Source organism: Astyanax mexicanus, chromosome 1 (genome assembly GCF_023375975.1).
Source record: "Astyanax mexicanus isolate ESR-SI-001 chromosome 1, AstMex3_surface, whole genome shotgun sequence".
NCBI classification, from domain to species: Eukaryota; Metazoa; Chordata; class Actinopteri; order Characiformes; family Acestrorhamphidae; genus Astyanax; species Astyanax mexicanus.
This window is the reverse complement of record NC_064408.1, coordinates 57958402-57986328: the sequence shown is the minus strand read 5'-3', so window position 1 is coordinate 57986328 and position 27927 is coordinate 57958402. Positions and strand designations below refer to the sequence as shown.

At 37.5% G+C, this 27927-nt stretch overlaps 1 protein-coding gene across 6 annotated transcripts; it reads right to left on the bottom strand.

Annotated features, from left to right (window-relative positions):
• Window positions 1–1703: 1703 nt before the first annotated feature.
• Window positions 1704–27927, bottom strand: txlnba (taxilin beta a). 6 transcript variants are annotated; one of them, XM_049480585.1, is made up of 12 exons: window positions 27789–27927; window positions 24696–24972; window positions 17445–17536; window positions 14765–14935; window positions 10907–11101; window positions 6929–7048; window positions 6200–6274; window positions 4161–4253; window positions 3968–4063; window positions 2766–3396; window positions 2646–2660; window positions 1704–2615 (listed from the first exon to the last, which is right to left on the bottom strand). In XM_049480585.1, the coding sequence occupies exons 2-12, from the start codon at window positions 24970–24972 to the stop codon at window positions 2116–2118; spliced, it is 2265 nt and encodes a 754-aa protein (XP_049336542.1). In that variant the 5' UTR covers window positions 27789–27927; the 3' UTR covers window positions 1704–2115. The 6 variants fall into 6 exon arrangements, with proteins under 6 accessions (XP_049336542.1, XP_049336537.1, XP_049336538.1 ...); XM_049480580.1 differs by lacking the exon at window positions 2646–2660 and having other exon boundaries at window positions 2721–3396; XM_049480581.1 differs by having other exon boundaries at window positions 1704–2660.

The following is a 27927-nucleotide window of genomic DNA, read 5'->3' as shown; positions in this document are numbered from 1 at the left end:
TTTTTTGAGCTGGTGACTCTTTGTAAATGTCCAGCTTATTAAAAGAATCCAAGAGATAATGTTGAGCACCCACTCTTAAAACAATCAATTGATTCACAACATAATCAATAATGTATCAATAATGTATGCTGTGTATTTTGAAATGTAGTTGCATCAACAGGCTCCAGATAGAGCTGACTATTATACACAGTCCAATCACACATTTCTTCACACATTAAGTATTTTCTTCACTTCCACTGATCTTATATGGGCACTTTGTTATAATTAACAATGCAGTCCTTCTGTTTCTCTGCCTACTTTATTATCCACTGTGTGTTATATCCCCTGTGGACAGTGACTTGTGTCCACTGATGAAGATCTCTTGTGACTAGAGATGTCTTTTTTACAGGTGGAGCATCGAGGTAGGAGTGTCTAAAAGGAGTGGGTAGTGAGTGAACACAGTGTTTAAAAACTCCAGAAGCACTGCTGTGTCTAAACTATGTACCTGCACAACACACACTGCAGTGCTGAGAACTGAGAACACTACTGTAATAAAAGCTGCTCTGTGGTGGTCTTTTCTGTGGGGTCCTGATCAGAGAAGAACAGAGGGAAAGAAGGATATTATAGTAAGCAGAAAAACAGGACTACAGTCTGTATTCATAAAACTACAAAGTGTCATAATGAGTGTAGAAACTTTGAAGTAGTTTGCGCGCAGTTCTTCTTCAGTTGTTCAGTTGTTGAACTCGCTGAGGTGCATGTGTCACACGCTCAAAGCGTGAGACTTGAGAACACTGATATAATAGTTTATAGAAGTTTTCTTTTAACATCAAAAAAAATATTGTCCTAGTGTTATCTAAGCCAAGAGACAGTGCATTTTCTATCAAAATTATAGCTAAATTCCTTTTTTTTAAATCTAATTTATTTTCAGCGGTACATTGTAATTTAATTAGGTTTGGGAGTAAATTCTACAATCTGTGGGAACTTTTTTTTTATTATTTTAGACTCATACACCTTCTTTAGGAAAGCATGCCTCAGAGGATATGTTATAGGGAACTGTTGGGCATCTTATCTTCTTCAGCATTTCTTCTGTCTCCATTGCAAGGACACGTCATCATGTTGTCTTACTCAGAAGGGTATCTAAGAGGAGCATATTTACCATAAAGACTCCTGTAGTGAATGTTTGGTTTATCATATTTTTGGGGCACATAAAGGGCACCCATCACATGTTCTGCAGCTTCCACCATTACAGTCTTTCCCCACATTCTCACACATGTAGGGACACTCTTTACCGCACTATATCACATACAATGCACCAGATGGGCACTTCTCTATTAGAGGAAAACCTAACTGGGCATTTTTAAGACATATTACGATACATAATCAACTTTTCAAACACATCATTCTGATTTTGTGTTTAAAAATAATCTGTAGATTTATGGATTCAACAAATTCTACATATAGCCTCAGTACCACCTTTAATATTCAGCACATAACCAAATACAGGGTGGATCAAAAGTTGTAGGAAACACCTTTTATTTCAGAATCGATATATGGTGGCTTTTAAGATTGCTTTTTTTTCATTGCCCTTTTGTTTTTTAAAATTAAAGATTGTCCTGTGACATTTTTTGTCCTGTATAACAACCCAATCCTCATATTATATCAGTTTTTTTTTGTTTAGCATTTTGCATGTAAGAATTCTGTGTGAAAAGATGACTTTCACAATGTTTACCAACAATATGGCATCTTTATTAATGAGTAAAGACATGTATTACATGAAAAAGTGTGCATCACACTCAGTGAGCTGTAAAAAGCTTACCAAGGGGCTTTTCTTAAATGGAGATGAAAAAAGGTTACACTGTAAAAAAAATTACATCAACAACAAAGGAATTTGGTACCGTATTTGGTACCCAAATTGTTTTAAACAAATCAAACATTTATTATCGCTCAGACTTTTGTTTTTGCTTATTCGCTTAATAGATTAAAGTTTTGTTAATTTATTTTTTTTTACAGTGTAGGTGTCAATATACATAACTTCGCACAGCACTGCACTCATCCAAACACACCACAACAGATAACATAAAAAAAACAGAGGGAATTCTTGGTGCACCTGCGATAACTTATATTGTGTTAAATTCCTCAGCTTTTCTTTGCATTCTTAGTTGCAGGTTTCTTCTTAGAGGAGCTTGTTTTTTTGGGCTGGGGTTTACTGCTCTTTGCCTTGGTGTCTTGGGTTTGGGAGTTTTGTGGTTTTGCTTCTTCTGTTTTGGGCACTGCTGCTGCAGCTGCTTCTGATTCTGCTTCCACATGTTGAGATGTGCTGGGTTCCTCTTTGACTGAATCTGCTGTAGCAGGTTCTGAGTTGGTAGTAGTTTCTTTGGGGGGCTCTACTATGACAGATTCTTCTTTGATAGCTTCTACTTTGGTGGGTTCAGCTGAACCTGAAACGTCTTCCACAGACTCTGTTTTGGGGACTTTTGCTGTATTGACTTCTTCTTCAGTACACTCTTCTTTAGGAGCTTCTAGTGGAAATATTTCGGCTTCTACTTCTTTAAATCTCACCTCTTTTTGCTGAACGGGTTTTTGTTTGCTTGATTTTTGCTTTGCAACTTCGTCTTTGGGTGGTTCTTCTTTGGGAGGTTCCTCTTTGGGTGGTTCTTCTTTGGGAGGTTCTTCTTTGGGAGGTTCCTCTTTGGGTGGTTCTTCTTTGGGAGGTTCCTCTTTGGGTGGTTCTTCTTTGGGAGGTTCTTCTTTGGGAGGTTCCTCTTTGGGTGGTTCTTCTTTGAGAGGTTCCTCTTTGGGTGGTTCTTCTTTGGATGGTGCTTCTTTGGATGGATCTTCTTTGGGCGGTTCTACTTTGAGTGGTTCTTCCTTGGGTGGTTCTTCCTTGGGCAATTCTGCTGGTTGAATGACGTCTTGTTTAATAGACTCTTGCTTGGACTCAGACTGGATTACTTCACTTAGAATGGGCTCAGCCACTGGAGTTGATTTACTTGCCTCTTGTTTGATTTCTTTCAGACAGGAAGGTTCTTCTGTTGGTGCTTCACTTGGCAGCTGAATAGCAGAATCCTTCAGTTCAGATGATTCTTCTTCATCTTCGTCCGAGTCCTCTATGTCATCTGTAGCAGGGACCATGAGGGAGGCGGCAAACTCCTCCAGACGGGCTTGCTCCGTCCACAGCTTCTCCATTTCTGCTGTTAGTGCCGGGTTAGATTCTACCACTGGCTCAGGCAGCTGAGTAAGCTCTGGAAGCTCCTCTTCAGTGTCCTTCATGGGCACTGAGGCTGCAAAACCCTGCAAGCGGATCTCTTTGATCTTGTCATACAGGACTCTCCTTTCGTCCTGCAGTGCTCGGCACAGTACCTCCAGTTTGTGGATCCTCAAGGTGAACATCTCAAGCTCTTTGCCCTTCTCAGATCGCTGTAAGAAGAGACAACAAATTTGGCAGTGAAATATAGAAATGATGACACACACACAGAAACTGAACTGTTTTGCTGTGTTGTGTTGGTTCAATATAAGTTTGTCTATGGCTAACATCAGGCCTCAAATACTACAGTTAACACTGCACAAGGTTATCAGCATTAATAAAAACGCAAATACTAAATAAAAACATTTATTTTCACTATGAAAATTTCCCCCTCAAAATGCGCAAGCATAAATATCTGACACACTTTGACTAGATCCAATTCGTGGCAGCTAGAGAATTGAGTTGGAACTTCTCCAAAACATCAGGCAGCCATCAAACAACGAAGGGATCAAGAGCACCTAAGGAGCATGGAGATCACACCTCACTTCATTTACAGGCCTCAAACATAAATAATCTTGTGCTCATGTTTTTGTGTCAGATACCAAAGCACATCCTCAGAGGTCATGTGGAGAGAATTTCTCCAGCGATCAGATCTATTGTGGTGGGACACTGAGGGCCTACTCAATATAAGGAAAGTGGTATTAATGATATGACTGATCAGTGGAAACAGTTTAAAGCAGTTACCTCCTCAATCATTTCATTAAGGGCTTTGCTGCAGCTTTCAAAGCGTATCCTCCACACATTTGATTCCTTCTCCAGCTTTCTCATCTTCTTGGTCATCTGTGGGGTAATTGATAAATACAAAATATTGTCATTGATATAAGATCATGTAGTAAGACTGTAGTTTTACATCACAAAATGCAGTAATGTTACACACCTTATCCATCTCTTGTTTGAAAGTAGTGTACACTGCATTGCTTTTGGATAGTGTACTCTGGAACTCCTCAAACTTCTTAGAGTACAACACAAGCTACAAGAATAGAATGAGAAAACAATTGTTTAGCATTGTTGGGGCTTCAAAAACATTCATCAATCATATTATATAAATGTATTAATTTTATCTGATTCGTACAATTGTTCCCCTCTTCAGTCTGACCAAAGACATCATTCAACTCATCACATGCAATAAAGCTAAATTGTATTAGAATATTCATCAGTCATTTTTTTACTGGTGATATGATTAGATATGATATATGTGTTGGAACAAGTATATGGTAAAATAACTAAATATAGGTAATGTAGGTTTGGAAAGTGTATATAAAAAGGCAAAAGAAGAGTGAACAGACCGCTGTTGCACCGCAACAGAAGTTACTGTTGAACAGAAAAACAATCAAATGTACAACAAATAGAACCCTGTTGTGAATAGGCAACATAGTTTTTTTTGCCTACACTATTACTAATCTGGTCACATGTAACATTTAGACATTATTAGTCATTATTAATAATTATTAATTGCTACTTTATACTTTATTAAATATTGTTTTATTCTATAAACTACAGACAACATTTCTCCCAAATAAAAATATTGCCATTTAGAGCATTTATTTGCAGAAAATGTGAAATGGCTGAAATAACAAATAAGACGAAGGGCTTTCAGGCCTCAATGCAAATAAAACAAGTTCATATTCATAAAGTTTTAAGAGTTCAGAAATCAATATTAGGTGGAATAACCCTGAATTTTAATCACATTTTTTATGCATCTTGGCATGTTCTCCTCCACCAGTCTTACACACTGCTTTTGGATAACTTTATACCACTCCTGGTACAAACATTCAAGCAGTTCGGCTTGATTTAATGGCTTGTGATCATCTTCCTCTTGATTATATTCCAGAGGTTTTCAATTTGGTTAAAATTATTTTAAAAGGGTCTCTTATTATTACTGTAACAGATGGAATGTTTTTTTTCGGGCCTGTACTCAACATACATAATGAGACTTTTTAACTCTTATTTATTAATTTATTTTAACATTGTAGATTAATATTAAATACATGAAAACAATTAAGGGACACATATGGAATTACACAAAACCCAAACCAAACTGAGATGGTGATTAGTGATGGAAAAGCAGCAAATATTGTTCAGCACCTCCAGAAACTCCTGAAGAAAACTCTCTCTAACTCATGAACACCCTTATGAGAAAATACCAAGAGTGTGCGGATCTTTCCCTAAAAGCTAAATGTAGCTACTTAAAAGATTCTAAAGTATAAAACATATTCTGGTTTGTTTAACAATTTTTGTTTACAAAATAATTCCAGTATACTTTAACGTCTTCAATATTAAATTTACAATGTAAAAAATCATAAAAAGAAAGAAAACACATTGAATGAGAAGAGGTGTGTCCAAACTTTTGACTTGTACTGTATATCTTAGAGAATTAGTGAAGACTGTAACTGAATTGTCCAGTACATAACAAGTTGTTTAACAACATATTGTCTAACAAATTGTACAGATCTTTAAGGCAAACTGAGGAGTGTGTTAGCTTTATTGTGTTAAGTGGTCTGCTCAGAAACATTCTCAGATTGTTGTTCCTCTTGACGCTAATTGTTTGAGTGCATATTTAATGGATAACACCCATAAAAATGAGTTCTCTTTCTGAATGTGCTAATTCTGAGATGATCAGAGGTTTGATAAATGTTATTTGTCCTCTTTTGTGCTGTTATATGTAAATACTACAGTGACATCATTACACTTTTACTATAAGACTATCTAAGCCTCTGTGGGAGAGAGAGAGAGAGTATAGAGAGCGTTTAGGTAAGCACTGCAGTGGATATTCACCTGAGCCTGCATCACAGTGTGCTGCTCTTTCAGCTCTTTAACTTGTAGCTTCCACTCTGCAGCGTGAGTCAGTAACTGCGGTTACAGATAAGAAGACACACAGAATGGGAGAGAAAGAGAGACAGAGCACTCAGTCTTTACCTGCTTCTTCATCTGCAACTCCTGCTCCTTCATTGTGTAGCATTTCTTTGTTTTGTCAATTGCTTCTTTAAGCAACTAGCAACAAAGACAGTGAGATATTACAATGGGTCACCTCCTCATACTTTGGCTTAAATTCTAAACTCTACATGCATGAACGACTAATGGTAAAATATTCAATATTCTACTAAACAAATTCTATTTTAGGGCAGTGGTTCTCAATCTGTGACCGCCATTCCCTTAAGATAAATATAGTTAGGAATAGTTACAACCCTATTGCTTCCAGTGAAGACTTTTCATTTTTAATTCAGTGTCTGGCTGGAATTGTTAATGCGAACAGACAAGTAATTCTGACAGAAGTCACATCCATGTTTATTATGCATATCTTACAGGTCAATGCAATGTTCTCTAGATTTAAGGAGACATGGCATAAGTTATAGGACTCAATACTAGTTTCTTTTACATGACATGTGGCATGTCAGTGCTTTACAGCTCTGTGCCACTAGACTCATTCTTGTTTTTGCATACAATACCAATAATTAGTGTGGAAAAGAAATCTGGTAATAAAAAAATCAGCTATTCCCCAAAATGACTGACCCCCAGGTTGAGAACCACTGTATCAGGGGGAAAACCTGACTAGGTTAAAAAACATTTTCTCAAAATACTCAGACACTAGTACTGAAAACATTTGAGTTTGCCTCAGGGCAGAAATAAAGGCATGGTGTGACTCACGTATTCCTTCTCTCTATTGTGCTTTTCCTCTGCTTCCTTCAGCCGCAAGTTAGCTTCTACCAGTTTGGCATCAGCCAGTTTCTGCTGCAGATCCCTCTGTTTGAAAATCTTCTCTAAACTCTGTTTGAGGGACATAAAAAGATATGATGTAGCACAGTTAAAGCAAAATACAATACACTTCAGGTCTGGACACACATGCCCAACAGTGTCCAGAACACCTGAAACCTCTGAAATATGCAGTCTAAATAAAATCCCTTAGCTGTCAGACCAAATAAACCTGGTGTAATTAAAAGAATAAATTTAAAAAATATGACATATCTGGTGTTTTCTAGGACTTCATATATAGTAGTGAGGCTTTTAGACTGCATCATACACCTGCATGATGCAAATTCTCAAATGGTCATGATTTATACATAATATTAAAAAAAAAAATTCTGCAAAACCACATATATAAAGAACATGGCTATATAATCAATAATGTGTGCAATTCATTTGGATCATTTTAAGAAAAAAATAATTCAGCAGTCCAGCCATAAACGCCAGACAGGAACAGACAAAATACTTAAAAACCCTCAGCACTAATTTCACTATTATTATTTGCTCATTACAAAACAAAATTTTAAATAAATGCTATCAACATGAACTGAATAGTACAGAAATATTCATTATGCTCAAGTTTTAAAAAATGAATATAATGTACTGTATTAAAATAATCCCCATCAGGCAAGACATGTTTAGCTCCATGTTAGCAACAAGGAATATTTAGATAACAAATAAGGAAGCTTACATCTCACTGCATATCTAAATCACCACACACTTACCTTAAATAAATCTTGGTATTTGACACAGTTTGACATGCTATAACTTAAAGCATTCCTGTTCAATTCGAGCTTCAAGATCAGGGTTGTAATTAACTATATAAATAACACCTAAACTGTTTATTGACTAGTCATAGTTCACTACAGTGCTTCTTGTTCTAAGGATTCCTTGAAGAACCAGATTTTTGCAGGAAGTATGCAAAGGTAATACTGTCTATAAAGATAACTTTAGCAAAAAACACATCTGTAAGCTTATTAGAGACCACATCTTCGTTTTTTTTCAGGTCAGTGTTGTTTGGGTCAAGGGAATGTTTACACAAACAGCTTAAACAAAGCTAACAAACGTTTAGTTCTTGTTAGCCTTATTAGCTTCATATCTCCAATGAGTCTTCCCATTGGCCACATCCTCCTGTGTGCGGTGTTAACCTCCTAGAAGCAGGTGGGGGCAGTAGAGTCACATATCTCACTCCTCAGTGCTAAAACTCCCGCTGAAAGACACGGAGAGTGTTTTTTTCCGGTACACAGCTGTGAGTGAGCAGTCTCAGTGGTACCCATCAGCGTGACAGATTGAGCCTAGCCTGCGTCACGTTGGGCTTGTCATTCCCCTGGTGGATTCTCATGTGATTAAGTACGCCATGCTAGAATGTTCTACAAGGTGCAAGTTTCTGTGTCAAACAGAGCATGAATCAAGAAGTCAGAAGTAAAATGAGGACGAGTTCTTTCAGTGGATGAAGCAGGTTTGTTACATGTCTGGATGCTGTTCCTGTGGCAGTGTGCCATACAATTAAAGCTGTGCCTGAACCAGACATAGCTTGTGTCTAACTGGGCATAAAGGTTTTCTATGCAGGTCTTGTTCTTTATCCGGTCCGTAAGATAAAGGTTGCTCTCAGATAAGTTTTTTTTTTTACCTATTAATGGGACACTGTGTACACCATATACAAGTTTACCAAGACTTAACCTGTATTAAACAGACTAATAATGTATAAAATTCCTTTAAGAAGTAGAACTGCTTTCTCTGGAGGCTTGGAACTCCAGCCAGTACATGAGAGATGATCGGAAGTGGTATTTGTGATCCAAAAGTAGCTATCTATCACCAGTACCTGACCTCACCTCACTGATGCTTCTGTGGATGAATGTAATAAACCTTCTAATACCACGATGTTCCAACATCTAGTGCAAAGCTTTAATCAGAAGACTAGAGACTGCAGCAAGGGAATTCCACCTATTTTGCATAATTTTGCATAATTAGAGGCATAAGATGTAAACAAAGTCATTTAGAGGTATTTGATGCGAAAAGTGGAGTTCACTAAAAATACACTTATAGTGGCTGAAAATGTTGAAAATAATATTTTATCTTTACGGATTTTGGAGATCAATTCATCCTTTTCTCATTTTGGACCAAGGCTGCTCAAACGTTGGTCTGCCACTGGAAATCCTATTAGCATAGAAATTGAGGTTTATGTTCAGTGCATGATTCATGATTTTTTAAATGAGATATAATTTATTTAAATATGACCAATTATTATTAGGAAGTATCTTTTATGATTATCATGGGAATAGTTATTTTAACTAGTCACACTAGAGAAGGAATGCAACTTGTTCAAATTGTCCAATAGAGCTGCTTTTGAAGAACATTGAAGAACATTTTGGGTTCTTCATTTTAAAATGGAATTTGACTACAGAAGAACCAATTACACAACACCTGCCAGCAGACAGAACACTTACTATCGTTCTAGAGGAGCACTGCCTCCTCACTACATAACATAATGCCCACTACTCATTGCTCATTCCTGTTTTTTTTCTTGTAAAGGTGGCGATGTATCTTCCACAGCTCAGTTGGATAGCTGTCTTTGAACTGATTGCTTCAGCAGGGTCACTCCTCTGTGTGAAGGTGAGTTGGTTCAAGCTCACGCAAACAGACATGTTAAAGTGTCAACATGAGCTAGCCAGCACTAAGACACAGCTAATGTGTCAAGGCGAGCTGGAAATCTGTGTACTGCATGCTTCCTTTGTTAAATAGGATGACCCTGACCAAAAGGGATACAGATAACGCTTCTACCCAACAGCATCTGCAGCAAAGGACTCTTACTCCATTTGCATCACATGCATGGATGTCAACTAAGCCGAGTATTTGCTTGCTCTTCAAGCAAACAGCTGCTCTATGTGGTGCCAGTGTGCATGGAGGAGATGAAATGGGACAGACTCTTTACCTACCATGTCAGGGGCTCAGCCTTGATGCCTTTACACCTCTAAGCCTAATATCTCCAGAGTAAGAGAGAATGGCCTATATCTCTGCTGCTGAATGCCCCACACAATAGTTGGTAGCAGAGATTATTCACTACTATAGGCTAACTTGGACAATATGTCAGTGTGGCACCCAACAGGCTCTTTCAGAATTACCATTTTAAGCCTTTAGGAAGATTTGATTTTAAAGCTGTTTCTTTTAAAACTGTTTTATTACTTGCCTTCACCCTTTTCATCTGAGAAAGAGTGGCATCTTTATTGTTTGTATCCTACTCATGCCTTATCTGTGTACATTGTCAGGACAAGAAGTTTCAGAGACTCAATCCAGGGGTGCTGCTATCGTGTAGGGAAAATAGTGACTGAATGCCCACAAGGGTGACCCTTTTAAATTTAATTAAGATGATGTGGTTCTAGATCATGAATAACCCGATAATGTGACCCAATCTATGGGTGCCCTTCTGCCTTTAATTAGAAAATGGTGCCATTAAATGCCTTCTATGCTACTTTCTACTAGACAGTGTCCCAAAGGTGCCCTTTATTGTAGAGTAAATGGGAGTAAAGTATTGTAGAGTAAATTTTCTGAAGTCTATTGACTTTCTGATGAGTTGTTCACCCTACACCTAGTTAAAAATAGCAATTTTACAGGAGAAGGCAAAATTCTCTGATATCTGAATGTAAGTCAATTTAAAATATTAAAGTAACATTTAATTTTATTTAATTCTTTACATTAAATTCCTAACTTTATAATACATTTCCCTTGTGGTAATGATAGTTTTATAATAAACCACATGCTAACACCAAATTACTAAGCCCATTAATAATATTATAAATTCCACTGCCTCCCATATCAAAGAGCAACTTGCATTCTGTAACCTGAGCTGTTTTGTTTTACATGTGTTTGTGTGGGTCACTGTACCTCTTCCCTCTTCTCGTACTGCTCCACGATGGTCTTGAGTTTGTCAGCCAGCTCACTGTTCTCCTGGCACAGCTTGTTGTTGCGGTTGCTGTGGTGCTCAATTTGGGCCTGGATGTCCACCACTGTGCTCTGGAAGTGAGTGGTGATCTCTAGGCGCTTGCTCTCATCCTCACGACACTTCTGCAGCAAGGTTTCCTACAGTGGAAGAGAGACCGCTACAGTGTTTGATGCCAAAGATACAAGAGTTGAGGTTTCTGGGCAGATAAGTGACCTGTTCAACTGGAGGAAATAGGTGTGTTCCCATTACTATTGTTTAAATACCCAGACATGGGAATAAATGCTTTTATCTGCATTATATATAACTGTTTTGTCACTATAAACATGACAAAAAATATTTTCTTAAATGGTTCTTGGGTTAGCTTTTTAAAAAAGGGGATGGTTGACAGACAGCCTAGAACGACGGCAATTCATCAAAATTATCTGTCTAATCATGTACCCCCTCTTAAAGTCTGTCAACTGTGCAACAATATCTCACCAAGAGGTGCACTACACAAAAGTAGCCTCTAAAAGCCTTTTATAGGAAGTGAGATATGTCTTTTTACACCCTCTTGTGTCAAGAAACAGTGTCTTATCCGATTACACCTGTAATCCTTTATATGTTTGACATAACTGCATTCTGAGTTTTGCCACAATTCACAGTGCAAAAGGGCCCCACAGACATCGCATTTTGCCCCCAGCCACCACCTCAAGGACAAAGTCTGGGCACTCCTGTTCTATGACACTAGTGCAAACTCATACTCACAGAGATCCATATCTAGTTGTGACCCAAAATAAGCAGCAGCATGAGGTTTCTGGATCAGGCGGATGAGAATATGTATGAAGTGTAAACGAGCTGTGTGCCCCCGCAGGCTCCCCCTGAGACTCAAGCTAACGGTTTAGAAATGCCACTTCCCTGACTCAGCTAATCGAGAATAAACCAAGCGTGTAGCAATGCTCTCAGGGGCCCAATCTGCTATCTTTCCTGTGTTCACACATGACGTGTGCCTCAAGCACCTGTCTGGGGAAGGTGAAGCTGCTGCACCTGCAGCCATGCTCTTGATGGAAGTAAGTCATACCTAAACAAATACTCTCACATGTAGATCTATCACTGAGAACCTTAAACCCAACCCTCAGAATTCATATGTACTGTCTTATAAAGGTCTCATAGCACTTCAGCATTCCTAAAAACAGACTATGAGACTAATGTAGGTGCTATAAGAAATGTTTACGTAAGATTAGAGCCCCCAAAAGAGACTGTCTATGAATGTCTATGTATTTTGTTTTAGGTGTAGTTAGAATGCTGTGTTTTCCAGGACTAGTCTGAGAAAACAATCCATATATAACTAAAAGGCTTCCCACAAATACCTTTAGACTGTGTGCAGGCACACAGAACCCCAATATACATACATACAACAGCAAACTCTCAGAATAACATAGGAACCATCTAGTTCTTTTTTTAATCTTTGTGCACTCTCTTCCCGAAAATTATATGGAATTTTGTTTGATATTTAATTTGTTTATATTAAGAAAGAAAATAAAGAACATAATTTGATAACCTGTTGAATGTGAGTATTTTTGTAATCTAAGTAACTTACCTTGTAATCAAATGTTATTAAACACTTAAATAATAAATGCACGTTTCTATCTAAAAGTGCCTCTGTTTTTCCCCATAAAAAAGTCCTTCTGTATCTATCTGTCGAATGAGGTAAATGCTCTGAAATCAATGTTGCAGAGATGGACCGGGGGTGGAATGGCTCCAGGTGTCACGCATAACACAAGCTTTGTGACGTGTTTCTACAGTGGAGTGCAGCAAGGGGATGATGTGAGATGCACTGCAATTGTTTGCTGGTGTGAACTGAACAGTGATAAAAAGAATGGGACTCGCTCACTGAAAGATAAGTGTGTTTCAGAGGCTGAATATCATCTTTTTTGTTTAATGGAAATAATAAACATGGTCAGAACACATACTAATTCGCCTCAAAGAACGGACAGCTTGTTCCCATGCGCTGATGTACAAATGAATACAAAATGTGATGGTATTTTGATGCTCTCTAAAAGGGGTAGTACAATATTTACAAACGTACCCCAAAATAATACTAAAATAATGAAATACAATGATTATATACAGTACCAGTTAAATGTTTGGACACATGATTTGTACCTTTACCTTTTACCTTGTGAAGTTAATATTGAAGATATTAAAGTTATACAGGAAGACATGCAGAATTATTCTTTTAGCCACATTCTCTTGGTATTTTAATCTCAGTGGCTTCATGAGGGAGAGTCACCTGGAATAGTTTCTTAAAGTCTTGTTAATTATTAAATACAAAGGCCTCTCAAGTGCACAGTAAGGCCATAAAACCTGTGCGAGTGTGTTTTAGATAGAGTCCTAATGAACTGATTGAAGAACAGATGGCTGTTAGTCAGTAAGAGTAAACCAACAAATTGCACCCAGACTGAAGTTGTACCTTATGAAAAGGACAAAGTGTGCAGTCTACCTAATAAACTACCACTTCAGGGCAATTCCTGAGATCAGACTTGCGCTTTATATATATGACCTCAGGTCAACAGCTCCACAAAGGCCTGGGATCAGTGCAGCTTTGCAGATATCAAGCCAGTCTGCACAACTGGAGGGCCATTAAAGGTGAACGCTTTCTGCACAATGCCTTAAGCCTGTAAGACATGATCTTTGGCTTCATGATTTTTAACAGAAGGGCAAATGCCACTGAAGTCCAATGACGCTATTCCTCTTTACAGCGGGGTTTGGCAGTGCAGCTCTGAGTCTAAGGGCTCCCTGCCTGAACTCTAGCTATCATACAGAGAGAGATACACCATTAAACTCTCCTGGAATGAGAAGCATGACAAGAGTTTTACTGCAAGCAGAAGGTACTGATTCGTTGGGAATCCTGGTAAAAACTCAAAATGCCCCAAAATATTAAGTAAAAGGTAGGTAATTCAGATGGATTTTTGCCAGTGATCTGCAATGTCTGTACTTGTTCAGAATAGTTAAGTATTGAGAATAAATTTAGAAAATGGTGCTTGAGGATCTGGCATACAGTCACACTCTTGATGTCAATTACCTATGAAAACCTTTATTATTTTGTCATCAGGAGGATTTAAAATCGGATGTTAGCCAATAATTAATCAACTTGCTGCTTTTTGTGTATTGATTCCCAACATGCATTCATTACTGTTGTAATAAAAGTAAATGTATTATTGATTTTCTGAGTTACAGTCTTTGAGAGTACACATTTCTAATTACTGTTTTATGCTCTATAAAAACAGATTTAATCAATTGACAAAACAACATTATAGGCCCAGACATAAGAATGTTTATTCTAGGCGTAGGCTTAATCCGGGTTTGGAAAACAGTATTATTCAGTATGACTTGCAGGATGTTCATGTTTTCTCAGTGGCTGCCCCAGCATTCAGCTATGTGATATAGTTTAGCTCATTGTTAAACAGGCTCAGTTATAAATCACAGGAAACTCATTTATATCAGACCCAAAAATGATTTGAAATGAAAGTGGAAAATGACATATCTGGATACTGAATCAAGTAAGAGATAAGGGAGCATGTCTTTTAGGTTATGTCCGGAACATATCCGCCATCTTAAAAGCTGCCATATTTCATTTCTAAAATAAAAGGTTGTCCTTTGACTTTGACTCACCTGTATATACAGTACACCATACTGTGTTATTTATTTCCTAAGTTGTATAATGTGTAGTGAATCATGGTTAAAGATGATCTCTGGTACATTTCCAGAAGGAGAACTCAATGATAGCACAGTTTGGGAGATTGGGTCCAGGCATCGCTTACCTTTAAGGTCTTGTTGTGTCTCTGGAGCTCACGGCACAGGCACTCCAGTTTGCTACGTGCCAGGATGGCACGGCTGTGCTCAAACTGGAGCTGGTCCCTGTTCTTGACCAGGAGACCCTGTTTGTTCTGCAGGAGCTTCAGCTGCCGCCGCTCCCCTCTCTGCTCCTCCAACTACAAACACACACACACAAACGCATAAACACACAGATGGTGCCATACATTACTGTTAATTTAGCATTTAACCACTGCTGCTATTTTCTAAATCTCTTTTAAACTCTTTAAACACTGAGCTATTTTTTTGTATATACTGAATAACATACCCCTGAGAGTGTGTAGTTTAAACATAGACACATAGAGGTATTAAAGGGTTTTAAGGGTTAACTACAATGACTACAATGCCTGGCTGCTGGGTTGGGTTTGTGTGAAGAGGATTTGGAACTGTAGCTTTAGATGGAAGTATATGTTGAGATAACTCCCTGATGCCAGCGCTGGTTACAGCTCTCTAGGATTTTTTTTTCCTTTTTCTAACATTTCAGCACTTTAATTTAGCCCTCCTTTTCAAGCACAAGGGCCCGCTTTTGCTGCAGCCGCTAGCAGAAATCCTTTTATTTGCTTTGTACACCTTTTTTTTCTCCGTTATGTCCCTGATGTCTCCCTGTGTTTGTTGAACAGGAAAAGCAGCGAAAGCTGTAGCCTTGTAGCGTGGCATATGGCCTTGCGTTCCGATTCAGCTATGGAGCCCCGGAGCGCAGAATATTTAGGTCATTGCAGTATAAGCACAGCCACTTCTACCGTCTCAACAGAAGCTCTCTCTTTCTTTTTTCTGCAGATTTCCTTTCTGCTCCACATTGTGTTCTATTTGTTTCCCTCCTTAGCCACCCCCACCATTACCACCCCCCTCCTCCCCCCCTCTGTGAGGCTGTTGCTGTTGTTTTTGCTGCAGGTGCTGTGTGTACTGAACAGGGAGCAAGCTTTATTTATCAGGGTTGCATAATGTGAACTTGGAAAAATAAGCTGACAATAAAACAATAATTACTCATATTTAAAAAGTGCTTTATAAATACAGTAATGTACTGAGGGATTTAAAGTAGATTCAAGCAAATGTTTTTTCTGAGTTTGATATAAGCAGCAAAGGCTTAAACTAATAAACACCACACTCTGTGAGTACAAACAAGCATGACAGAGAAGATAATTAATCATTGCTGACTATAAGGAAGGAAGTTAGAGGCCCATTAACAAGGATGGGCTTTGGCTTGTATAGCACAGCCATATTCTAAGTCCCAAAAGTCAATATCGAGGCAAAATCCTGTCCGGCAGTAAAATTATTTTGGTATTCTATTAATACTGGCCTTTTTCTTAATCTGCTGCACTTTAATACCCATCATGCACTGCAACATCATATGTGCTCTGACCCCACTCCCCCTAACAACAGTGATTATGCATAATGTTGCCAACTTAGTGATTTGTTGCTTTATCTAGTGACTTTTCAGATCCTCCAATTAGTTATTTCCTAAACAAAGCAAGCAGCAACAAATATAGAGCAGAACACTACAACTACTTCTCATAGAGGAGAATCACCCAAACTGCCCAGCTCTCTCTCTCCCTCTTTCATTCTCTCTTTCTCTCTCTTTCACTCCCTCTTTTACTTAGTCTCCTCAGAAAATTATCCCAAATATGTATGGACTTGCAGCAACTGAAAAGATGCATAAAAAAATTAGTTCAGTCAAAATCAGTCGAAAGATACATTTACAAGACTGACCCCTGGATAACATAACATCGTTCTGTAACTGAATATGAGTAATATGAGTCTAAAGTAAAAAAGAGATATATATAGCCAAAATGTAGCAGTTGATTTAAAATAAAAAAATTTTGGTGTGATATAAAACCATTGTAAATGTGTTGCATAGGTCTTTCACATACAGCACCTGAAGTTGCCTTTAGTACAGAATTACTGAAGAATTATTATTGTTAAAGAATGTGTGCATAGAAATCGACACCTTGTTTAATACAATGAAAGTCAGTTAGATATGTGTAGATATATGCCACTCTCCTCACTGGTGCACACACAAACTGCACTCAAGTTTCTGCACAATTATTGCACTTATATTTACAGTGACTGAAAATATAAGAAAACAGGATCGTGTGTGCATTCTGAAATGAACAATTTCCCTCCTCTCAGAACAGAAATACTCTAAAAAGCTTCTTAGCTTTCCTACCACCCACGAATAACCTAAAAATATTTAATTATATAATTTTCATGATTTCTTTTTACAACAAAAAAGCACATATTTGCTTGTGATTTTATTTGTTTAAACAAAAAGTGAAAATATCACGTATCAGCAACTGACCTCACCATATACTGTTCCTGATGTGCAGATAGCTTTAATGTATTGGTGGTGCTGTTATATACAGGTACAGCTATACATATACATTTATATAGATATACTGTATATATTTAAAATCTGAGATCAGCTAACTTTCACACATATATACAGTATTTTAATAGCAACTAAATTTGAACTGGGAAGTTTTTTTTTATCTAACTAAATCCATAACAAACAACAAAAAATCAAGAATTTCTCACATTTTACTGTATACAAAAATCTCCGTCTTCTTCCAAAAGATAAACCTGTATATCTGTAACACTTCAGTATTTTAAGCTTTTTTACAGGGCACTCACCAGCTCAGCATACTTCTTCAGCACCATCTCCACTTTCTCTTCGGCTGAGCTGAGCTTGTTCACGTTCTGCAGCAGGAGCGAAGCCTCCTTACCTGTACAGACAGATCAAAGCAGAGCCATTTAAGTCAGCTCCCTGGTGAGGTCAGGAAGAAATTGATGCAAAAGATGAAGGAGGAACCACATGGTGGTTTGGGATGTATAAGTAAGCTTCAGAATGTTTCAACTGTGGGGTCTTTAGGATGCATGCTAAGCATGTCTGGGCCAGTGTTCGGTCTTTGATCTGTTTGGATGAAAACTGTAACAGCGTTAGTTAAAACTTTAAGGTCTCTACCGTGTAAATCTAAATGTGCTCCAATTAGATCTGGCATCAGTTATAAACTGCTGTCCTGCATTGTTGAGTGAGAGTTCTTTAAAATCTCGTTCTACTTCTGCAGGATCTCACTTATGTACTGCTTATTAGAAATATTAAGATTCCTGACAGGATGGATAATGATAGAGTGAACAGTTTTAGCTAATATTGGCATTTGATGAAAACATGTTTGCAGACATGTTGCATTGTACATGGTGTTCTTGCTCTGTTTTAAAAATACATTATATTTCATAAATCATTTTAATTAATTAGATATTTAACCATGAGAAGGTGGACAGCTTACACTGTTCTTTAGCTAATATGGCGCTATATGGAGACAATATGAGAAATATTCATTGAATTTTTTCTGTGTCTTCAGTCCTTTGAAAATATAACAATGTGGTTGTGATGCCACTGATGTCAAAAGTTACTTTCATAAAGTGATGGGGTCATATCACAAGATGATAGGGTGGACCGTGAATATTGGGCAGGTATAAATAGTTTAATGCTTCGAAAATCAATAATAATAAGTGAATAACTGAAATGCTTAAATTATAAAAAAAAACATTCACCCCACAATACAAAACTGTATAAAATGTACAAAAAATACTTCAAAGAAGGTAAAATGTCTCTATATTTGTAATAATGTGTTCATCCAGAGAAATATTGTATTGGCGCATATACTGCAGTGTTGGCATGATACTTAAACAACTATACTGTGGACACAAAAGGCGAGTTATATTGATGCTGACCTCCAGCCCGCTTAGGAAGAGATCCCATAATAATAATGCACCCATAATAATCCCATAATAATATCCCATAATAAGTTGCACCCACTGCTGATGCAGATTAGCAAAGTAACACACACACAGCTTGTCTAGACCCTGTAGAGAAGTACTGCCAGTGAAATATGATTCTCTGGAGCAAATAAAGATGAACCCGGTTGGTATCAAGCCTAATGTCAGGCATGCGCTAGAGGGGTATAAACCCCCCAGTATTGAAGTGTGGAGCAGTGGAACTGTGCTCTCGGGATTGATGGTGCTCTATGCATTGTTTTTGGGATGAGTTTGAGATGAGGTGGTGATCATTCAACTTCCACACCTCACTAATGCTCTAGTTAATCAAATTCTTGCAATTCTCCAAATTCTAGTAGAAAGTTATTCCTGGACAGTAGAAAGAGTTACTCCAACAAGAGCAGAATAAACTATTTTAAAAGACTTGATTTTTAGAGGAAACTGTGAATAAGCAGACATCTCTATACTTTTGTTCATATTGTGAATGCGATGCTTCTGCAAAGTAGAGTGGGAAAATCATTTTTGCACAGGATTCTACTATGATTTAAATCATGAACTTCTTCTTTGCACTGATATGAAAATATCACATTTGGTGTTTTACATACATAGGCTAAAACAGAGAAACAATAAAAAAGTTAAACTTCTAAATTGATTTAGGGGCCAAATTAATTTAGAAGTTTAAGTTGTTTACTGTACTGTACTGCACGCAACATGGTGCAATATTTTATAACACTGCCATTCAATTTAATTACTTCCATTTTGATACAGAAAATCATATTCATTATTAACAAGACAATCTCAAAGCAGACAATAAACAAACACTATTCAATCCTACAAAACAATGTCGGGAAATGATCCTCTAGGTCATTTTTAATCCTCTATGGCAGGGGCATTTAATTTGAATTCAGTACGGTCCAGTTAGAGAAAATTTTGTCAGGCCAAGGCCTGTACTGTCGCCGTTTTTAACTTGTGTTATGATTCAGTGCTATATCCTGTATCCTGAAGAAGCCTAGTAGTTCTGTCAGTTACAAATACTATTCTTATTTTAACAATATTTATTGTTTTAAATAGGCCTGTCACAATCATTACATTATTGACTTATCATGCAATAAATGGAAACACCCTCAATAATTTAACTTATCGAGTCTATTAATTTGAATCAAAATGCTATATTTATTCTATTTGATTTTATTCATATTAGATTTAGGCCTGCCTGTCATAATAATAATTACATGAATGACAAATCGTACAATATATGGAAAAATGTTTGCTGAACTTGGCCAGAATATCAGCTTTGTTTAAAAACAGCAGTTTTATTTTATTTAATTACTGTTAGTATATTTTATGAATGTAAAATATGTTTTCAGTCTCTTTTTCTGGTGCGCACCATCTGAATCAGCCTTTCTCGCTTTATTCTCCAACTGCTGCTTCTGTCTGCCTACTTTGCCTGTGTGTTATCCGCGCTCCCACATCTGCACAGATTTGATTGGCAGAGATTGGTCCGTGAGTTAACTGCGCCGCAGAGCACATATACCATAAGGACAAGAAAATTTCCGCCGCTTTAAATAAACACGGTCAGAATTAAATTCTTCTCAGTAGTTTATCGGTTTGGGTCCAAACTGGACAACGTCTGGGTCCAGACCCGGACCGCAGTGCACCTGCTCTATGGAGAATTAGATCATATGAATAAACATTTTGAACAAAGCTGTCAGGATCGTCCTCAGCAGGAGGAACACAACATATGAAGCTACTGCAATTTCAGGGCACGAACATTATCTGATATCTGAAATTATGATATCTCATCAATGTATCAATGGCAGCCCTCACACACCATCATCCAACTTAAACAGGGTTGAGGTAGAGTTCTTTTATTGTACTGTTCAGAACTGGGCTTGAGTGTTAATTCTGTGTTGAATTTCACAATATAATACCAGAAACAATATATAAAATATAAATCTTTACAGTCTTTAGAGTGATAAAATTGCCAATTATTTATCAGATGGACTATTCATTTTTATAACCCTGAATTACAGAATACATCTGTAATATTTCTCTATGTATGTCCTAACCTTGGCACTCTGAACAGCGCAAAAAGATTCACTGTCTGATATTTTCCAGAGATTTATCTCACAGGTACTAGATAATCCTGCTGTTACAGCAGTTTGGGGAGAAAGAGCTGTTTTGCTGACAGTCTAGGCTCTGCTAAAAAGTGTGTTTTCTCTACTTCAGACTCCGGCACACTGACTTATCTATGTCAAGCTTCATAAAATCTACAATATAACTACTCTTAACTGAACAAATTGCATGAACAATACCTTGCTACCATCATACACACTAGATGTCCAAATGTTTATGGACACTTCCCTAATCAACGTATTAGGGGATACACACACACACACACACACACACAGCTTGTCCGGTCCCTTTAGAGCAGTGTTTCTCAATCCTGGTCCTAGTGGCCCTCTGCCCAGAGGATTGCCTGCATAAACAGACACACTGCAAAGAGCTTGTTAATCATCAGATTAGTTGAATCAGGTGTGCTGGGAGCAGGAAAAGCACTTAATGTGCAGAGCCGGAGGGAATAGGACTCTGTGAAGCAAATAAACAACCTATTGGCATGGTGCCTAAAGTCAAGTTGAGGACAAAGCCCCCCAGCAGTGTGGAGCAGTGAAACTGTGTTCTCTGGAATAATGGAGCTCTTTCCATTGTTTTGGGACAAGTTGAGAAGTTGGTGCAAGGAGATGGGCGTTGTTCATCCAACATCCTGATTCTAATTATCTGGTCTAATACTCTTGTCACTAAATGCACACAGCTACAAAATCTAGTAAATCTTTTTTTAATACCCTTGATCTGGAGAGAGTCAAACATATTTTAGAAAACACCACCATAGAAAATGTTATCATTTTGTATTTTTTCAGTGCAGTCCTATTTATACATTATACACATGAATTAAAAGCACTTTTAAAACATTTACCCTCACATATCACTGTGCAACTGGGGTTGAATAGAGTGGTTAAGTATTGACTATTTAATGTCTACCTGCTATCTTACGCCACACCCAACATTAGGAGTTTGTTTTCTATGTAGTCATTTTTAAATGTGTTTTATTTGAAGGATTGTTCTTTAACACATGTTCACACATTCTCTCTGTCTCTCTCTGTCTCTTTCTGCCTCTCTGTCTCTGGGTCTTGTGCAGTATTATAGTTCATGGCAGCATTTTGACTAAAGGGTATCTTGGGTCAGGTTTGATACTGACTAATAACAGGCGGGTATGATCATGTTGCATCTCAAACTCGTGGGTGCAGGCCAGAAATGGGGCCCATGTTTACAACTGCGTAGAAGACCTCTAGTCAACAGGCAAGCAAACACTCCTGTGTACTTGAGGGGTGTGCTAAAACTGGCAACCTGACAGTTATAGTCAGTTAGGATAGCTGGTGTTTTATAATAATGCTAAAAAATATTGCATCACATATTGGGTTGAGTGTTTGTAGCATGTACTGTAGCACACACTTTGTGTAGCAGTTTGTATTGGGGAAATTTATCTCCTTATAATTCAGAAGACCCAGTGACATTTAGGAAAAATAGTATGGGACAAAAAAGTGTGGGCTTTGGTTTTTTAAAAAAATAATCCAGAGAGAAACAAGGCTTAGACCCAAAGTTTTAATTTAAATACAGTTCAAAAACACTGATCATGAACATCAGTGTCATTTTAGTATTGGAAATTCCATTATTTCTTTAAAATGAGCAGAATGAGCATAATAAATACCTCTTACTAATTAAGACATTATTAATCACTGTTTTTTAACTAATGCCTTAATTAAGTTTTCTTACAACATTCTTGAGTATTGCATTTAGTAATCATGACAATTAATAACTAGTTGAGACACTACTTAAGAGGTTAACATTTGTTTAATATTTTTGTAAGCACTGTTAATTGATGTACTCTTTCTGTAAATGTGACCAGAGTAAGAGCTGGAAAATATGATCTATAAGCCTACTGTATCTTCCTCAAGTGTTTTACTTCTTGACAACAATAAGTTGACAAATCACATATATGGTATATAAGCCAAAAAAAAATCTGCTAATATTTTTTTTTAACAGACACGGTCTATTTTACTGTTTCAAATTATTTGAAACAATAACTGTTTCACATCCTCACATCATATGAGATTTATTATTGATTTTAATAAAAAAAAGAGGCTCATATTTGTAACTGGACAGAATAATCAGCTTCTAATCTGCTGTTCAGAAGATAAATGTCAGCTGGGGTCACTGAATAGAAGCCAGAGCTTGCATTATTTGTGTTTATTGCTTCTCTCTTTTAAAACCGAGGGCAGGCAGGGGACTCACTCTCACAGGAATGTAAATGTGTAGCACGCTGAATGTATATGGCCAATTATGTGCATTAGCATAAATTAGTCATAAGAGGGAACTGAACCTGAGTCATGCATGCAAAATCTGTTCTAACTCTCATTACGCATCAACCAGCAAGCCTGCTCACAATATGACATGATAGCACTCACCTTTAAGTGAGTTAAAACAATGATTTATTTGCTTTTCTTTAGTTTCACAGTGGAAATACAAAGCTGCTTTAAGTAATAAAAGTTAAAATACCATTCAGCTCCACACAGACAGCAGAACTAAATCATCACACACTCCACAGGTCACATCAAGTTAAATCGAAAATGACTTTAAACATTATATAATATACTGCAAAAAGACAGACTTCAAAATTGTGCATGGGAACTAAACTGACTGACAACAGAGGAAGAGGCGAATCTGCTGGGATTTGAGATCTAAATGAAGATGTTAAATGAGGCCAAATTAAAATAAAAAATGAGGTTAAAAGAAAGTTCAGTTCAGGTTTAACAATACTCAAGTACAGTACGTATCATCCAAAATACAATGACATGCCACTGTTACCTCAGGGGACAGTTTAGGAATGCCCATACTTGTGTAAGTTGTAAGGTGTTATTATCGCAGTTAGCAAGGCAAAATTCTGATAGTGGGTGACAGATGGATGTTATGCTCCATTTCTTGTTATGGTTGAAGATGTGGGCATTTATCATTCCTCAATCCACAGTATCAAGTGTATAAAGGAAATACACATCAAAGACCTGTGATGTCTGGCTAGAATTGTCTGTTCAATCAGACAAGCAACTCACATCCATATTAAATGGTAAAAGTCACAGAACTCGACACTTCCCTGAGGGAAATGTGTGATAAACAGTATATAATAAATAATAAATAATGTCCTATATGTTTTCATTATTTGCTACAATTAACCCCTAGCTTACATAATACAACCAAAAGAGCAAATAGCCTACTTAAAATGAGAGGCTGTCAATTTTGGGAATGTCTCTAGTGAGAATGTGTAAGTGCACCCTGCAATGAGAGAAATAATTTAAAAGCATGTGCTCTGGTGCTCTCTCTTTTCAAAGCAATTAAATTAGGCATTAGGTGATTTTAGAAATAACTCTATCTTGCTCTCTTTTAGTTTGCCAGTTCTTATTCTGTGCTTCTTTATTTTATCAATGAGTGAAAGAGCAAATAAAGACAGAGAAAGCAGTTCTGATATGTCAGTGCTACAGTTGATCAAGTAACCTTCAAAAACTGTTGTGTCCAGAAAACTCCTAGGAGGACCTACCAGACACCCTGTTTTTTTAATGAGTGTTTTTGGCTTTGCAGGGATAATCACTGAATCATACTTATGCCATTTATTACAATAATTTGTCCCCTCCCACTTAGAAATACTACTGCTTTTTAATTTAAAAGAAACATTAACATTGTACATTGTACATTATTATTTTCACTATTATTTCAAATGATTACATTTTTCCAGTTTAGTTTTTAGCCAAGTAATGCTTGACAATATTTGCTTGAAAATATTTGACAAAATATTTTTGCAGATCATCATTATAATGTGCTTTTTGCAGCAGCTTACTGGGAAGTGGGACGAGTGGTGTGTGTTCTGTGGGTGCCTGAGTACGCATGGGGTGCTCAAACCGAAAGAGAAGAGTTTGACAGGTCTGAGCAAAACAAGGTAGGTGTGGAAGCACCCAGTGTCAGTCCTGAACATAATATTTAATGGCAAAGCAGACTCCTTACCAAGACCTTTGAGAATTTTTTCAGCTGTCAGCTCCTTTTCTGGGTTGCTGCTGGCCTCCACGTTGGTGGCTGCCTCCTCAGGCCTGGCTTCTTCATGAGGTTTCTCTTCCTCATTTTCCAGGATGGCAATCTGCTCTTCCATCAGGCTGGATGCTGAGCCATATGTATTGATAATGTCCTCCAGCTGCCGGCTGAAGTCCTCCATAGGATCCACAGACTGCTCCTCCCCACCATTGACCTGGTCACTAGCATCAACTGGAGTGCTCTCCATCATCATCTGCTCAACAAGAATTAAATATATACAGAATCAATGACTGACACTATTTTAGTAGGTCAATGAAAAAGCTGCCTGATTAAAATCGGTAGCTCTGCCAAGTTCTTGATGACAGTCTTGATGTTGAAATGGGACCAAGTGAACTTTAATAATGAGTAATTCTGCACCACTTTTAAATCACCCATGAATAAATGATTTTTCGATATTGATCACAGTCATACAATGTTTTTATACTCTCTTACAAGAAGAATTTCTGCAATATTATTTTAAATAAATGCATTGTAAAACACTATGGAAAGTAAATTATTATAAATATTAAGAAGAATTTCTTCAATCATGAAAGAAATGATTAAAGGAGTGCGGTAAATCTTAACACATTAACACGTGATTAATCTGGATTTATTTAATGCTCAAATCCACTTATCTTTTTCTTTCTTTCATTCTCTTTCTCTGTCTCTCTTTTACACACACACTTGCATGCACACACACAGATCTGCTGCTATGAGGCATGCATTTGGCAGGTTTCCTCTTCTATCTGGATTAATCCATCTGTTTATCTGATAAAAGTTGATGAATCTGGAACATGGAGGCATTTATTTACTACACCTAGTGTTTATTTCCTCCATTAAAGCTTCAGTGTTTGAGTTTCATTGTGTTTGATGCTGAAGCTCTCTATCAAACCTTTACTCAGCGCATTAAGAGATTTAAATTAAAAAGAATAATCTATCCTGCAATGTAATAATAAAATAAAAAAAGGCTCTAGTGTGTTTACCAGGCACCCCACACTATACAATTATGTTTGTGTTTCTCCCAGAATTACAGAAATTACCAGCATTTCCAGCACTTAAATATTTTTAATATTCAATCTACTCATGATTAATTACAGAATTTGAATTTGATTAGCCAATCTTACGCTCATTGTTTTATTTACATTTAAAATATCATTATTAAAAACATCAGTTTTAAGAAAAAGAAAAACCACTAGTTGTGTCTATCTGGTGTGTTTAACCTCTAAATGTTAATTTGCTGCTTTGCATTCTGCTGCATTTATTTCTGTATGGGATGTAAAAAAGAGAGGTACAACTTCACCAAATTAAGGTTGAAAGTAGATAATAACAATCAAAATTATAAAAATTTTTTACATTCTCCTCTGTCTGTATTTGAACATTTTGACAGACACATTTTTCACATTCTCACAATTTTGACCCTGTGATGTCCATTGAAACAGGGACGAGCTAAGCTGGGAATTCTCAAACCTGGAAACTCTACGCACAGCACACATTTGCTCTGCTAATGTAAACAGTAAACACTTACCAGTATTTATTAATAAAAAACATATTACGTGACTGGTCAGGTGCTCTGAGCAGTTTTTTTTTTTTTAAGTTAAAATGAAACCACTGACTAGTCACAGAAATATTTAGCTGTTTTTATGAAGCAACATGCCTCACCAGTTACCACAAAAAATGTTTTTTTTTTTTTTAACTGTTGCATGCTGATGACAAATTAAAGAGGTTTGTTATGGGGCAGTGGTTAGAGTGCCTGGTTATTGATGGTAGGGTTGTGGATTCAGTACATGGCCTTGGCAAGCTTTGGGTCCTTTAGCTACTCTCAATGCTCCCAGGCACCACAATAATGGCCACCCACAGCTTTGGGCACGTGTTTTCACTATATCACTCTCTGTGCCATCTGAGTGTACTCATTAGTGTGTGTGTGTGTGTGTGTGTTTATTGCACCGATGGGTTAAATTGGATCATAAGCAACATATGAAACTACAAAAGTAGATCATGCACAGTTTTGACCAATTCCTCAGAAACAGCCGATGCTAAAGTACTTGGATCATGTAGTGGGAAAAAATCAGTGTCTAAACCACTTGCACATTCACATACATGGCAGAGGTTTATTTCAGCAACCTTGAAAGACTCTGTCACAAATCTGCGACTGGTTTAACACAGAATCATTCATTTGTCCCGAAAGCAAGCCTGAAGCCAAAGGGAGGCAGCAGGCTAACCTCAGATCCATGTGACATTCGCTGCTGGAGGTGGGCATGCAGAGAAAATAGCGCAAAACGCAGCGGCACTGTATCTCTACACGTCTAATTCTGACAAGCCACGGATCTCCGGCAGGCCCTGAGCCCCCCCTCTGACCTCCATTTGATTTCATGTGGAATGAACTTGGAAAAATCCAGAGGTTGTTTATCCCTCAGCTCTGTTGCTTCATGACTGCGGCTGCTTATCAGGTTAAAATTACAGCCCACCCCCACATGTGTCCCATACCCTCCCCCCCACCCATCACCACTCAGCCTCCAGCAGGGAGCCACATGGCACCTGTTCTGAAGCCCCGGCTCTATTTTCGGAGCTTCTAAATATGGGCAAGCTATTTCTTATTCCAGCCACGTAGCCTCTGATGTCAATGATGCCACTTTTGCGCAAAGTGGAAAAAAACATAGAGAAAAGCTGCCCTCTGAGACTGCAGATCTACTTCATCAACACTTTGTAATCTATTGTATATTGTACAACATGGAAAATGTGTGTGGAAATAAATAAAAAGGCTTTTTAATGATGATATTTCACTGGACATTAACTGAAGTTTATTTTAATCATTCTAATTTCACTAATATTTTTTTTAAGATGACGTATGTATATACAACATTCATCTGATCTCAGAACACATGACCAACATAAGCAACAGCGACACTACAGTACGACAAAACTGTTGTTATTAAATAAGGCCTGAGCTGTTTGCTGCTACACTACTACCCCATCTAAGTAGTTCTTACACTACAACAATTTTTTTACAATGTTTAAAAACACAATTCTTACCTGATGTGTGGATCACTGGCCAGAGGAGACGGAGTATGATGGAGCAGTTAAACCACACTACCAGTGGAGAGAAAGAGCGGAGTGAAGGGGATTCAGCAGCACCCTGGTGCCTGAGACAACAGCTGTGACAGACGAGACC